Source organism: Carassius auratus, chromosome 27 (assembly GCF_003368295.1).
Source record: "Carassius auratus strain Wakin chromosome 27, ASM336829v1, whole genome shotgun sequence".
NCBI lineage: Eukaryota > Metazoa > Chordata > Actinopteri > Cypriniformes > Cyprinidae > Carassius > Carassius auratus.
Genome location: NC_039269.1, coordinates 22,765,215 through 22,781,201, shown reverse-complemented (window position 1 = coordinate 22,781,201; position 15,987 = coordinate 22,765,215). Strand labels below are relative to the sequence as shown.

General features: G+C 37.6%; 1 protein-coding gene across 1 annotated transcript in view; it reads right to left on the bottom strand.

Annotated features, from left to right (window-relative positions):
• Positions 1–15,987, bottom strand: part of efna2a (ephrin-A2a) — a 53,881-nt gene that overhangs the window by 3,434 nt on the left and 34,460 nt on the right. Inside the window, exon 2 of the mRNA XM_026206712.1 lies at positions 4,693–4,985. Within this exon, the coding sequence (XP_026062497.1) occupies positions 4,693–4,985 (293 nt within the window). The remainder of the gene's footprint in view (positions 1–4,692; positions 4,986–15,987) is intronic.

Here is a 15,987-nt window from a genome sequence, read left to right as displayed (position 1 = left end):
TATGCTGGCAAAGACCCCCTCTATCTTCCTCATCTCCATATTATTTTATCTGAATAAAGGCTTGAAAGTTCTATACATAAAACCAATATAAGTTTTCTATAAAGTTAAATATATTAAACAGGTTTGGGGTAAGTAAGACTTTTTTAATTTAATAATTTTATTCAGCTAGGATGCATTAAATAGAACAAAAGTGACAATATATGTTATTTACAATTTAAAAACTTTCTATTCATAAATTATCCTGACTAATAAGTATCATGGTTTAAACAAAAATATTAAGACAACTGTTTTCAATGTTGATAATAATAAGAAATGTTTCTTGAGCAGTAAATCAGCATATTATATTGATTTCTGAAGAATCCTGTGACACTAATGAGGAATGATGCTGAAAATTCAGCTTTGCCATCACAGGAACACATTTAAAAATATATATTCGAAAACATTGTACATACAACTGTTATTAAATAAAAATAAATAAAAAAATCTGTATTTTGTGCAAATAAAGGCATCCTTGGTGATAGATTTCTTTTAAAAACTAAATTAAAAAAACTTACTAACCCCAAACTTTTATGTTTGTATCTTTACAATATTGTAAAAAAAAAAAAAAAAAAAAAAAAGATATATATATATATATATATATATATATATATATATATATATATATATATATATATATATATATATATATATATATATATATATATAAGAATAAATATAAAGTAGATATATAAATATGTGTGATAGAAAGAAAAAAAACTACTGACTTTTATACAGAGTGCATTTTTTTTGTTATATCACAGCGAAAATGTAATTAAAATGTGTAAATAAATATATATATATTTATTTATATTTTGTCATTGTCAACCTGAACAACCCTCCCCCAGCGCCCCAGCACCCCAGCACCCATCCCAGGTCATTGTGTATTCTTGTGGCATGTTCAACACACCGGATCCTGGGTTCATTGGAGAGCACCCAACCTCAACCGCCGGCTGCTGTGTAGAAGACGCCTGTCAAGATGTCATCACAGCTGATCAATACAAGTGGAGAGATGGAAGTCCGGGGGTTAAGTCTGACCAGGTCTGATGGACGTGTTCTTTTACCAGCAGACAATTGAGATCAGCCCCCACTTCCCAGCGATAACCTTTCAGATCCATCTCTCATCGCTGACCCCACCGACCCTGCCGAAAAGGCATCAATCCCCTTAGGGACCGTGTCGCCCATAGAGCTGCCGGTATCCAAACAATCCTCTCAGGGAGTGGCTGGGGTTCTGAATAGAGTCGGGGGGTGTCCGAAGGCCTTTTCCAGCCTTGAAACAAAAGCCTTCACAATGCAGGACCAGGCTGGGAGCTTGCATAAAAATCAGTTTGGGAGGACAGGAGCAGAAACACAGAGTTGAAGAGTATCTTTGAACTTTTTTGCTGCTCTCTTTGGCATCTCTCCCTCTTTCTCTCTCTCTCTCTCCTGTGTGCGGAGACAACACTGCGTCGTGTATGATAAGCAGCGCTACGCCCTGCTGATTTAGGGGGGTTTGGGTGGAGGGGATGTTGACTCAGAACAACACCCCCTCCGTGCCTGGTTCGCTCCCTTTCAGTCTGAGCTGTCAATCAGGGAATAATCAGCAGTCAAATGAAAACCATGTAGGATCTCTGGCAATCTCCATGGGAGAAAGGAAGGCCCATCCGGCCACTGTGCAGATGGGGGATGGCTGCTGATGGACAGTGCATCTCTGCGACACAAAGCCAGCGAGAGCTCAAAGTCACCGGGCTCTCTGTACTGTACACAGGTGGCTCTCGGCTCAGCCACATCTGCCCACGCCACAGCCGCCCATGTCAGGAATTCTAATTACCATATAAATTATTGATTTGCTTGCCTCTCCCTGTTTTTTCCCAGCATCTTCCTGATACAAGTCTTTCATGTTATCTTATTTAAACAGCTAGGCGCTTGACATGAAAAAAAGAGATGCTTTTTGTTTAATGTCTTTTTAATTTGGTTTAGCCACACCAAATTGTCTTCACTGGAGGACAGTAGGACAAACGCTTGAAGGACAAGTTTCCCATTTGAACCCACCAGTTTAAAGCTTTGTGAGGTTAATGGGAATGAGTTGTTGGATGTTTCTCATTTAGGAAATGCTAAAGCTTTTGAGATTAACACAAACTATTTTTGGGGCGTTTTGTTTGAGGATGCAAGAAAGAAATTCAAATGACAGAAGGAGCAAAACAAATAGTACGAAATAGAAGCTAAAACTGTGCGTAAGGTCTCATTTTTCTGAGGTCCATCAGCGGATGAAGTTTCAGAGTGAGGCAGCGTCTCTTTTGCTTTCCTGGAGCTCATTGTGCTCTCAGAGATCCTGAACGTGGAGTCTGAAAAGTCACAGAAAGTCTCTGTGATTGGCTGCTTGACCCTGTCAGTGTGATAATGCCTGTCTGTCATGTTCACAGCCGGTCCACGAATCCACTTGAATGGGTCAATCTGGTGGAAATGAACTAATTACAAAGTAAACAACTCATGTGCTAATCAAAATGAAATTGTAATTACATATAGCAATCAATTAGATTGATTTAATTAAAGATATACCTCTGTTTCTGTGACTGTCATTAATCCTGTTTACCAAGTATTTGCTGACTAGTGGTCCAAAAAAGGTGACTATAAATGAATAGCAGCTAGTTGTAGCCAATAATTACTACACAAAATATGCCTATGTTTTCTTGTAGTAATTAATTTTAATTCATAACCTACAATCAATATCAAGTAAAGTTTATAATAGCATAACATTAAACATAGAATGAAGTTCAATATCCCTTTGACCTCAGAACTGAGTTTACATCAAATGAAGCTTGAATTTATTGTTGAAAAAACATCAACCTTCAGAACAGTGATACTCAGCAGAGTTCAGGGGCACTCCAAGCCTACAAGCGGGCCAGAAGATGACTAAATAATAATAATAATAATAATAATAATAATAACAGTTTTTTCTTTAAAGAACCAGTGTTCCCACTGTAATGAAAAACATGAAAATATGTGGCAGTGTTGTTATAATTAAATAAAATTAAAACTATATATTTTTTTAGAAATGTAACTAAATGAAATAAAATAAATATTGAATTAAAACAAAAGTATTTATAAAAGTATGAAATAACTAAAACTGAAATAAAGTAAATAACATGTATTTAAAACTATTTGGAAAGCTTATAAGCTTATAAGAAAGTAACTTAAAAATGTAATTAAAAACGAAAAATATAAAAAATGAAAAAATGAAAACGATAATATATACTAATATTAAAATAATTATACATAATTTTGAATAATATAAAAAATACAAAAAATATTGGGGTAGTAGGGGATATGAAAAAACATTAGCGATCATTCATGATCCAGCTTCACCAACAGAAGAAGTGAATGTAAGGTTTTTTTTAATGAATATTTGCAAATGTCCTTTAATAATGTGCTAATTAGCAAGTTTCATGCTGAATGCAGCTTAAGTAAATAGTCCCCCAGAGAGCGGCTGGAAGAGAGGGGCGGGGTCAGCAGAGCTCATTAACATTTAAAGAAAAATGCTACAAAACTGCTTGCTCTGAAAAGAGCTGTTTTTGACAGGGTAAAAAAATGTTTTTTTTTAGGGCCGGGACTTTAACGCGTTAATTGAGATTAATTAATTACACAAAAAATAACGCGTTAACTAAGATTAATTAATTACAGAAAAAAAATTCCCGCATTTTTTATAACTTATTTTTGCACCGCGGAACATTTCTCACTGGATGCGTTTCGGCGGGACCGATTATACTGAAGCACCAACTAGCGTTCGCATATCACTGCAGCAGCACATCGAGCCTCAAGGATCACCTCAGCGCAAAACATATAGCAGCTAGCGTGGACTTTACACTTTATGTTAAACTATGTATTATTTTGTTGGTGCAACAGTTTATGTTGAACTCTTTATTGTTTTGGCCAAGGTTATTGAGAGTTGGACTTAGTATGTTATGGCCTCTGAAGCAACAGAGAGATGTTTTCTAATAATCAGTGTTTCCAATTTCCTGAATGTAATTGACAGTATTGTGTTTTACTTAAAAAAAAAAAAAAAAAAAAAAAAACACTTTACACAAGGTTCCAGCACCTATAAGCTTCCTGAATTTCTGAAATTTTCTATTTCTAAATTGTTTCTAAATATGCTATTGCTACACTTCATGGCAAAAATTGCACTGGTCTGCTAGACTTGGTTGAACAAAAATAAACTATTTTGTTGCTTAAGCTTATGTATTCAGTCATTATTCAATGGTATACTATAAATCCATGTGAAAAAAATTACTTCTCACTGTTCTCAGGTCAAATATTTTTATGCGATTAAAATGCGATTAATTTCGATTAATTAATTACAAAGCCTCTAATTAATTAGATTAAATTTTTTTAATCGAGTCCCGGCCCTATAGTTTTTTTTACACTACCACTGAGAAATTTGAACCAAACTATGTTACAGACTTTTCATTAAGACCCTAAAGAATCAAATAAACTTGTGGAAAATAGGCATCCTATGACCCCTTTAAAAGTCACATAAATGTATCAATTTAAAAAAGTGGTATCAGTGAACAACATTCAGTTCTTTAAATTTCAGTAAACCTGAAACTAGAAACTAGACATATCTGGCTTCTCATTTCAAAAGTTCACCACTTCACTGCTAAAACAACACTAAACACTTACATATATAATAGTACTCGTGTCCAGGTCGAAACTCAAAACCAAGCGAGAAGGGGGTGAAGAGCTGAAACTTCTCAGAGAAGCGCAGGGGTCCATCAGGACTCTGGGGCCGGTTACACTCCCACCGCTTGAAGCCCCTCATGCGGTGCTCACAGCTGAGGTAACCATCATGGTTGACCATGAAGAGGATGTAGCGCTCCATGCGGCTGTGAGGCTGGGGCGTCTCATAGTACGGACAGTACACGTCCAGATAGTCGTTGATGCTTACGGCCACCGTATATTCACCCTGCCAGAACCTGCAAAGGAGATTCAGAGCATTAGACCACCGAAGCTGAACATTAGGATGACTGACATAACAACTTCTGTAGACAGACAATTGAAATATTCTGTAGTTTAGCTTTTTATTTGGCCTCCATTCAAACCGTACAGCAGCAAAGAGGAAAGTTTAACACACAAAGGCTAAATCTGTTAGGCAGAAAATCACAGGGAAACAACAGAATAAGCTGGAATGAATAACCACAATGCATATTTTCTATCTAGGTCACCATTATGCAGAGAAAGAATGGCAAACCAGAACACACAGAAAACCAAACACTCGCTGTAATACTGTACTGAGAAGGGAGAAATATCTTTGACTAGGGCTTAAAATAGACCTCTTTAAAACAACTTTGTATGCCTTTATTCATTTCTCTGAGTTAGTGCAAAAGCAACAGTTGTCAATAAAAGTGTTGATTATGTTCACAAAAAGTGCAAATTTAGTCAGCGAGTTAATTCCTTATAAATCATAAACTTCATATAAAATTGCACCCTTAATCCAAGCTTTGAACCACAGTGGCACCATAAAAGAATTTTTCATGCTTCACATTTGATTTTCTCTCTACATAGTATGCGTTTCATGAGAATGCGGCTTTCAGGAGCATAAGAAGAGAGAGAGAGAGAGAGAGAGAGAGAGAGAGAGAGGCAAAAGATAGCATGAGTGAATCAGTTTGAAAGTCAGTGTGACCTACAGAGGCTGTGAATGTGTGACAGTACTGTGATGTCAGAGTCCTGTGAGTATATGCCTTTGACTGCAAAACACATGGCGGCTGACGAAATAAAAAAATTAATAAATGCATTGAGGTGTCTATGCTTGTAATAAATGCGCCAAAGCATAAAGTTGACACTTTTTAAAGATATATTTTCTGAAAACAAGTCTCACTGCCTTACAGCAATTTTTTTTTTGTTCGGCGAATTTATGAGTGAATCTCAGAAAGCCTGTCAATGACATGTCAGGTTCATCTTTCATTTACAAAAATGAAAGAAGAAAATAAGAAAGTTCAGTTTGCGCAATAAAAATGAAACACCATTTTGTACTATCAAAGATTATTGCATTGTGACATTTTACATTATTGTAACACAAAATATAATTTATATTGTAGTGTTTATACAACACAGTAGCATTTTATGTATTGTTTGTAAGAGAGTTTCCATGTCAGTATTAAGGTGAATTATAATATACATTAATATATATTCACATTAATACTGACATTATATATATATATATATATATGATTTTTTTTTTTTTAAGATATATTACTTTAATTCAGCAAGGATGCATTAACAGATCAAAAGTGACTTCTAGAAATCCAGCTTTGCCATCAAAGCAATAGATTATAAATAATGTGTGAGAGTATATATATACACATATGTATGTGTGTGTGTGTGTGTCTGTGTGTGTGTGTCTGCAACAGTGTGTGTACTGTTGGTATACTAAACTAAGTCTGCTAAATTGGAACAACTAATTTTGTGCTTAATGCACAATAATTGTGCAGCAGTAGTGTTATAGTCCAACTAAAGATATACTGAAGTATATTTGATTGTGTTAAAGTGGAACTATTGTAAGTATACCTCAGGTACACTTGGAATGGTTTTGTGAGGTGCATCCATCCAACCAATAACCAAAATTTAACCAAGAGCACAATATTTTCTAAAAGTGTCCTTGTGTCATATGTGAACTCCATAAACCTTCCTTTTACATGTATCTAAGTGAAAACAGCAGAAAGCACTCACACCTCTGTAAGCGAAGAAGCACCTTCAGGCACTGGTCCATTTGCCTTCAGTGTTCAGATGAAGGTCCTGTCCTCTCATTTAGACAAGCTGCCCTCTCCAGCACCTGCCTGTCAGTCCTTTAACAAGACAAACTATTGGCACGGTGATCTCCTCACAGCACAACCCACATCAAGCCCTTTCTTAAAGGCTGCTTGTTTTGCCCTCGGTTAATGGCTTTTTCAAATGTCTGCACTCTGATTCACACACACACAAACACTTCTTGAGCATAAAACGTGCCGTAAATTACTTCCATGCAGCGGAACATCTCTGGATATGTTACTGTAATTCGGCTCTCACAGTCTAAATCAGGTCCACCTGTTGTAGATTAGCCACACTCCCAAACTGTTACCTCAATCCCATCTCTCCACAGCCACGTTTACATTAAGCGGACAAATGTATTTTAGGTCCTTTCAAACAAGTCCAATTGACTTGTTTGTCTAATCACTTGTTTATACTATCAAAAGGAATAAATCTCCTGAAAGTTTGGAGCTCCTGACCTTCAACGTAAACGCTGCGGAGATATTTCTTTCTAATCAAGCATGAACAGATTACCGAGGGGACATATATCAGTTTGAGCAGAACATCCCAGCATATGTTGAGGGATCACAACTGTGTGTGCGTGCGTGCAACCCATCCTTCACTATCTTTCCAGGAACACATTTCTCCTGTTGCGTTTGACCTTCTCAAACTCTCCTGAAGCACATCAGGAACTTGTTTATGGTTCATGGTGAAATATCGATCTATGAATTTACAGTGGCTTCCATAACCTCATTAAAAATAACCGGCGATTAGATCCATCACCAAACACAAGATTGCACAATAAATGGATTTTTTTATTCAGGCGGGTGGCGGTGCGAGTGTTAACAGACATGATGAGGAGACAGCTGAATCATAAATAGACTTACGCTCGTGCTCTGAAATATCAAAAAGATCTCTCTCTCATGTACATACGTGTGCGCGCACACACACACACACACACACACCTTCCTGCTTTCCCAAATAGGCGGAGCATCATTGAAATCTAAACAAACACACTTCAGTTCCTCACAGCACGCCGCTCCTCATTCACCTGCTGTCGTATTTCCCCTTATCTCTTAAAACTTTGATATTCAGAAGATCTTCACATTCAAATATCTGAAGCTGCCTTTAGGCAAAGACCTTGACAGATCTAAACTGGAGAAAATATGCAACAATAGGAGGAGCTGAACAGTGATATTCTGGTAAACATCATTTGAGAAAATTTGAAATGTTGCTCACACACTAAAGCTTTGTGAAGGATATAAAAAGCGCTGGTAAAAAAACAAAAAAAAAACAAGAATAAAACTATTTACCCTCAGATGCATTAATAATTCAATCCCAAAGGAGAAAACATCTTCATGTTTCTTTTTATTTCAGAACAAGAAAATAAATCTTCCCAATTTTCTTCTTCTTTTATCAAAGTAATGCGTTTCACGAGTTCACCCTTACATCTAATCTGAAGGCAAATAGTATGCATATTTTGGCGTGCTGTCCTGGGGGAGGGGTCCGGGCCCGGAGCATAGCCCGAACCCAAATAACTCCCCTATCCCTAATTTGGGATAAATAGATTAGAAGTGAGGAGTTGGGGTGGAGGAGGGTTGCCGAAAAACTGTCGTGGGACAGGAGGTAGAAAGACTGGATATATATACGTTTGCGTTCTATTTAAGATGATTAGCTAAACGAGATGCACCTGTGCCAAATTGGATGATTATCTGATCGTGCTTCTCCCGAACTTTGTTAATAAAACCACATTTTGAGAGTTCACTGCAGTAGATTTCAGAAAATATTAAAGAGGTACTCATGTTGATGTTCTAAATAAAAAGCACACTGATAATAAAGAAGACAGACGTATAGAGTAAAAAGGTAAGGGTCAAAGGTCATCAGCTATGGGGGTCTGCATGTAACTCCGGAACATCAATGGTTTAAAAATGTAAACATCATGCATCAGTGGGTTAAAGTAATATATTTCTGTGTAAACCACTTTTGACAATTCAAAATTACTTTGTTTGGAAAAATAAAGCAAAATAAAGCAATGCAAAACAAAACAAAAAACCCAAGAAAAAACACATTTCTATAAACATTTCATACATGCATATACACACACACACACAAAAGCAAGTAGATTTTTCCTGTGGCAGAGTTCAGTGAATTTGCAGATTTTGCTATTAATAGTCGAGACGGCAGCATGTGAGCATTTCTTTAAGCCTCACAGGAAGTCTTACATACTTTTTTCACCGAGACTTTGTACCAAAGGATCACTTGAGGCACATGCACACACAAACACACACACACACACTCACACACACACACACATACACTGCTGTAAATCCAAAGGTGGTGGATCTGAATCTCTGGCATTGCACACACTCACGTTACACATTATGGTGAGGCATTGCCGCGGCTCGGTACGATGTGATTCTGGAGGCTTTCCAGTCCCATTTATTGTGTTCTTGCCACAAGCAGGCCTTTTGCCATCATGCCAGCCCTGCTAGACACTGGGGGCTTTTAATGATATGGAAAAGCAAAGGGCTGCCACAATGTTGTGAATGCAAAGCTCCAAGGCAAAGCTCTTCCATGCGAGATAAAAGAGAGGAGAAAAGCCACTTATCGCTGGGGCTATCTGCTGCCCGCATCTGATGCGGGGGCTTGGGAACCGGACCTTGTTATGTCAAGAGGAGCGAGGATGTACTGATGCTGCCAAAGGAGAAAGAGAAAGGGACAGCGAGAGAGAGAGTGCTGCCATTCTAAACAAGTTTCCCCAAATGACAGCCATGCTGGATGAGAGAGCCAAATCTAGCCTTCATGATGTCACCGCCGCTGCTGTTTCAAGGGCACTTCAAAAGGCTGAAACATCGTTCTAAATCAGCGCATTCAAAATTCACACATGCACTGACTATAATTCACATCTGATATGATGAGCGTTACAGTTCACTTCTCAAAAAAAAATGATGCTTTTTTTTTAAATGAAAAGCATGTGGTGCAATCAGCATACAGAAACATTCATTAAAAAAAAAGAAAGAAAAAAAACCCAAAATGATACAGACAGGAACCCTGCAGACTTTCATGACTGTGCGTCAAAGTCGAAGTTAAAATATATAACATTTTTATATTTAATGAAAAGACAAGACAAATCACTTAAACACAAAACACTCCAAACACTTAATGATATAAAGAATAATTAATTAATAATATTTGTAAAAAATAAAAGTACAACCTGTTATCATACACATTTTATTTTTTTATATATATATATAGTATACACACACACACACATTTTTTTTTATCATTATATGATCAAATTATTATATGAATATTCAATGTGTAACTTTTTACTTGTTCTCACCACATGACTTTTAAATAAAAAGTTAACCCAAAAATGAAAATATTGTCCTAATTTACTCACCTCATGTTATTAACCTAATTAGAAATAGGTTTCTTTCTTATGTTGAACACAAAAGAAGATATTCTGAAGAATTTTGAAGAACCAAACCATTGTTGGTAGTTTAGTTGTTGGTAGGGAAATAAATAATATGGAAGTCAACGGGGACCTGTTTGATTACAAGCATTCTTCAAAATATCTTCTCTTATATTCAACAGAAAGAAATTCATACTAGTTTGACATGACATAAGGGTGAATAAATGATGACAAATAGAAAAAAATTTGGGCGAACTATCCCTTTAAGTAATTAGAAACTTGAAACTTTTTTTGAAGATGGCATGAAAGCTTTTCAAAAGCATATGAAACCAACACGAATACAAGGAGTCCATTTCGAAGAACTTGGCAGGGGTGTATAAAGATTTTTCATTTAATTTATCATAATATATATCATTGACCCAATTACTGGATTTTTCCAGCAGGTTTCTCAATGAGTTTGCATCACACACCACAGCGAGTGACTGAATTCAGGCACGGTGCAATCTAATCTATTATGTGGCATTGATGGAGGGCGTAAAAAAATAAAATAAAGCCCTAATATCCAGACTCAATCAGTCCTCCTATAGCAATGCTCAGCCGAAGTGATTAATCAGAGCCATTGACTGCTTTAGCAGGCTGCTGTATGATAGATGGCGTCTGGATCGTAACTTTGCCTCTGGTCACAATGGCAGAGATCCTGGGCTCCTGGGCTCCGGAGGGAGCGACCCATCCTGATGATGAAGGCTGTCCTCAGCCTCCTCGCAGCATACAGCTGGTCTCATTATTCCCCTCCGCTTAGACAGGAACACAGCAGGGATACTGCAGCATCTCCATGGGAAGAAATAATACTTTTGGATACAATTACCGGATCGGGAGTGTGGCATCTAATATCGGACTCATTGTTAGGCAGCTCAGTTTGCACGGCTGGCTACAGCACAGAATAGGGAGCGATATGCCTGTGGGGAGTCTGTGCAGCCTCGCAGGGGCCGTAATCATTTTAAACGTGAAATTATGAGCTTTCACGTACGGAAGTCTCAACGAGGAGATTTGTCCGCTCTTTTGCATGATACTGGAGGCAGGACCCAAAGCTTTGGCTCCTGTGTGACTTATTATAGAGGGCAGGACATGAAAAACACATCATTTTCTTATTCTTTTCTCATGGAATGAATCTTGGAGCGTCAAGTCAAACAGTAGCAGTCGAAAAGTGTCTTATTGTTAGGCTACAAAATGGATTATGACACAAAGAGTAACAATTAGAGTACTTTTTGTCTGTAAATTGTCAAGAGCCATGTGGGTCACTGATAAATCCTTTAAGAGGGAACAGTAATAATGGATAAGAAAGTCCATCAACGGAAAAAAGAACAAAGCAAATAATTGCTTTAGTAAAAACCTAAAGCTATGTCTTATGTACACTATACCATTCATTCATCTGGGGTCAGAATGATTTTTGTTTTGAAAGAAACTAACACTTTTTTCAGCAAGGATGCATTAAAATTATGAAAAGCGGCAGTAAAGACATAATAAGAGATTTCTATTTCAGATACTTTCAAATACAGCTCTTTTGAACGTTCTATTCATCAAAGACTCCTGAGGGGGGGAAAATATAATACGAAATGTTTTTAAACACCAAAATCACCAAAGGATCAGAAATCTAAAAACTGAAAACTTACACTGGAAAGTGGAATAATGACTACTAAAAATGCAGATTGCCATCACAGGGATAATTACATTTTAAAGTATAAACAAATAGAAATGCATATCTTAAATTCTTAATATTATTTCACAGGATTACTGCTTTTGCTGCATTTTTTTTTATCAATTTATTATAAATGTTATTATTACTAATAACTAAATAATTAAGTCATTTAGGCTTAATTGTGTTTAAAAACATTAATCGTGTTTGCAATCCCAATTCTAAATCAATGTTTACAAACCTGATCCAATATGTGGTTTGAAATCTGATTTGCTTTTTCAATCTGATTCCAAATATCTCAGTCTCAACGGTCATATCAAGTGTCAGGCAGTTTTTTTTTTCTTATCCGATACATGATGTGCATGTAACAAAATACAAATTACGGACTTCTGGAGCTCGAATACACTCTTTTGCTCACTATTTCATCATATATCGACTGTATGACATTCATTATGCAGTGAATAGTGAATGAGCAATAGAGTCAGCAGTTCTGGCCACACTATATGCATAAAACACTTCTATCGCTTATGTTGTCTGAAGTGCCATGTGCGTTCAGCTCGGCAGCGAGATATCATGATGGACATGAGCAGAGGTATAATTTCCAGTTTTATGTCCTCTCCTTTCTCACTGGCAGTTACCCCAGTTGTTTAACTGCAAGTCTCTTAGATTTGTGCTGACGCTTACATACTGTAGCAACAGATATAGACACAGTGGATACTGACTACATGCTCTGAACAAACGGATCCGATTTTATCACATGCACAACGATGGTGCCGACGGATCAGTCTGGATTTTAAAACCAAATCGGATTTGTGTGCAGTGTGAACAAAGGCTTTCTACTGAAGGGAACGGAGAGGTTTTGAGTCTCTCTCGTCTCACTTCACCTGGCAGAGGTGAGGGACAGTGGACACGTGTCTCCCCGATGGAGGAAACCTAATGATGCCGGACAGCTGTCCACAGAGGAGACTCTCAGCCTCTGCGTGAGAGTCCTACAGATGAAGTCACCTAAGAAACAAGGCTCAGAGCTGTTGTGGAGTGGATTTTACACTCGTGTCTGAAACGAGACAAGACTCTTGAATTCCCACACTGAAAGGGCCTCTTCTCTCCACTGACAGGACTCCAATGAGGCCGTGCCCCCACGCACAGCTCACCCCGACAGCCATCATCACCCACTTTACAACACATGATTGTGACTTGGCGCAGAAGGAGAGAGAGTGACTATCTTGATTGCCTCTACACTCAGAAGACTAGCACGGTGAAGGTGACTGCTGAATAGTCTGTGCAGGTCCACACAGATGAGCTGAAGGCCGAACATGGCCTATAAACGAGACACCGTGACTCGACTCAACCGCTGCGGTCAAATTTGAAGATTAAATCTGAAATTGCTACATTTCTAAAGATAAACCTAGATGTAGAGACACAGGGATGGGAACTGTAAAGGAATATAAAGTGACAGTTGAGTTTAGGGACCAATTCTCATTAGAGATAATCGATTCTTATTAGCATGAATATTACTAGAACATTGGCTGTGTATTAGTAATTATAAAGAATTTGTGAATGCCTTATTCTGCATGACAATATTTTAGATCCATAATCCTACTCCATACCTAAACTACAACCTTACTGACTATTAATAAGCAACAGTTGAAGAGTTTAATTAGGTAAAAGTCATGTCTCCAAACTAAATTGTGACAAATATCATAATCCTTACCAATTCTCATTTAATTTTGAGGTGTTTGTAAAACAATTCTTAAAATTATGAAATAATCTCAGATTTCAACAGCATACAGTATAGCCTAAGTAATATATCTGAAAGTAAGTTCTATAAGACTTCCTGTATCTAGCTTTTTTTTTTCTGAAACAGTTGGGGAATTTTTTTTTGATTTCCAACCCTGCTAACAGAAGTCTCACATTATCATTTTCCCTTTCCCTTACTTCAAACACCTCACCATTCTTCCACTGACTACTTTCCAGCATTCTTCTATATTAACCGAGTGACTAAAGAAATGTGTAAAATCGTTGGAGTGACTTCTGTCAACGTAGAATGTTGAGATTGGTGCACAGTTCACAAAAATTCTGTTTTAATACCACATATGGAAGTGGACTTAATTAGTAGTGAAAATATAAGATTCTATGTGGTTTGTGCTTTTCAAAAAAAAACTTCTGACTGCAGTCTGAAAGTAGCCATAAACTGAATCAAAGATAAAGTGAAGATGTGCATTCACACACCAATTTATGTTTAATTGAAAAATAACAAGCACCTTTTTTTTCTCATGTTGCAGTGCCCGGGGAACAGTTGGGGGTTTGGTGCCTTGCTCAAGGGCAGGGGAGTCGGACTGGGGGTAAAACCAGTACTGATTACCAGGGCCCCAAAGGAAGAGAGGGCCCTTGAAAAGTCTGGAATATATTTTATTTTACCAGGATATTTTCATGGGGGGGGCCCATCAGGACTGCCTATGCATAGGGCCCAGTATCTTGTGCAACGCCCCTGCTCAAGGGGTTTCACCTCAGGCATGGTATTTTGGGAGAAGAGAGTGCTGGTAATTCACTGCCCCCACCTACAATCCCTGCCGGACCTGAGACTCGAACCCGCAACATTTGCGTTACAACTCCGACTCTCTAACCATTAGGTCAGGACTGCCCCAAAACAAACTAAAATTCGACACAAACCTTCCAGAAACTAACCTTTGCAGACCAGAGTACTGTGAGATTGGAGCAAGTTTATGTGCCAGGTGAAAATGTGATTGTATAAAGCAGCAATATATTCCAGATGAACTGCCTTGCGCCTTAACTAGAAAACATTAAATTTATATGGACAGAAAACCCTTTTAAAGGTGAGATTATATGAGATATTTGCTACAGCAGACCTTTATCACTCTCATGAGGTAAATATAAATACATTGATATGCAACCCGTATGCCACGGATGATAAATAAATTAAAACTATTTGAAATGAAGGTCGAGGTAGGTTGATTGATTTTGTAATTGCACTGACAGATGCAAAACATTACCATCTGTTGCCTTTTTTAAAGAATTAATCAACAAATACAGCATGTGTTCAGCAGTCCTGCCAGTTAGACACAATTCACCGCTTTCCCCGTTTCTCTTTCGTGTTTCATAAACATAGCTGAAAAATCGGTTTCAGACCAGAGCTCATGGGAGATCCATCTCTTGCGAGGCAAGTGACCCGGCCAGCCCCCCTTCTGCTGCAAATGAAAGTGTGCTGAACACGGGCCGGCTGCACACATAAAAGAGCGACCATACGGCACGGTCTGAACAGCCTCAAAAAATTTCCAGATGAATGTGTGTACGCTCTAAACAGTACTTTGCTCTGCTTTCACCCTCCATCGACTCTCCTTTGACTGGCTCTAATCAGGAGGGCTCCTGTGGAAAGCTGTCCTCACTACTGAAATGCATGACTGGTCTGAGACAGAATGGTCAATTTAACACAGAGGCACAAGGCTTCAAACTTGAGAGGTGGTATAGAAAGTGATCGGAATGCCGAGTGCTTTAAGGACTTAAACAGCTAAATTAAATCTATAGAGTTCCTCAATAGCTGCAGCAACAATAGAAACAAGCACACACTAAAAAATCATATAAATCACTGTTGACAAATATAACAGGCATATAATGTAATATAATATAATATAATATAATATAACACATTGCAGATTTGTTATCTAAATACATTTTTATTAGATTTTTATAAATATATTAATTAAGCTTAAATAGTCCTGTGGTGTAACAAATAAACTCCATGGTGTAAATAAATACTTCACGTATTGTCTCAGATTATACGAGGCTACAAACCAGTACAACTGGGGGGGGGGGGTACTGTTTAAAATAGATTCAGATGAAGTATAGCATGTCAAACTGTAGGAATCTGCCATAAACGTGTCATGTCAACCACCTTATTAAAGCGTGAATAATTTTTCTAGTTATCTCTGTTCATTGTAGAAGGGGACTCTGTCTCTGGAGTGTTGGAGCTATAACTACAGCAGTTTGTGGGAGGTTTGGCTAATCTGTAAATTGCAAGTGCAATTTGGCAGTGGCAGTGGCAGTTGCTCTTGTTTAAACGAGGACG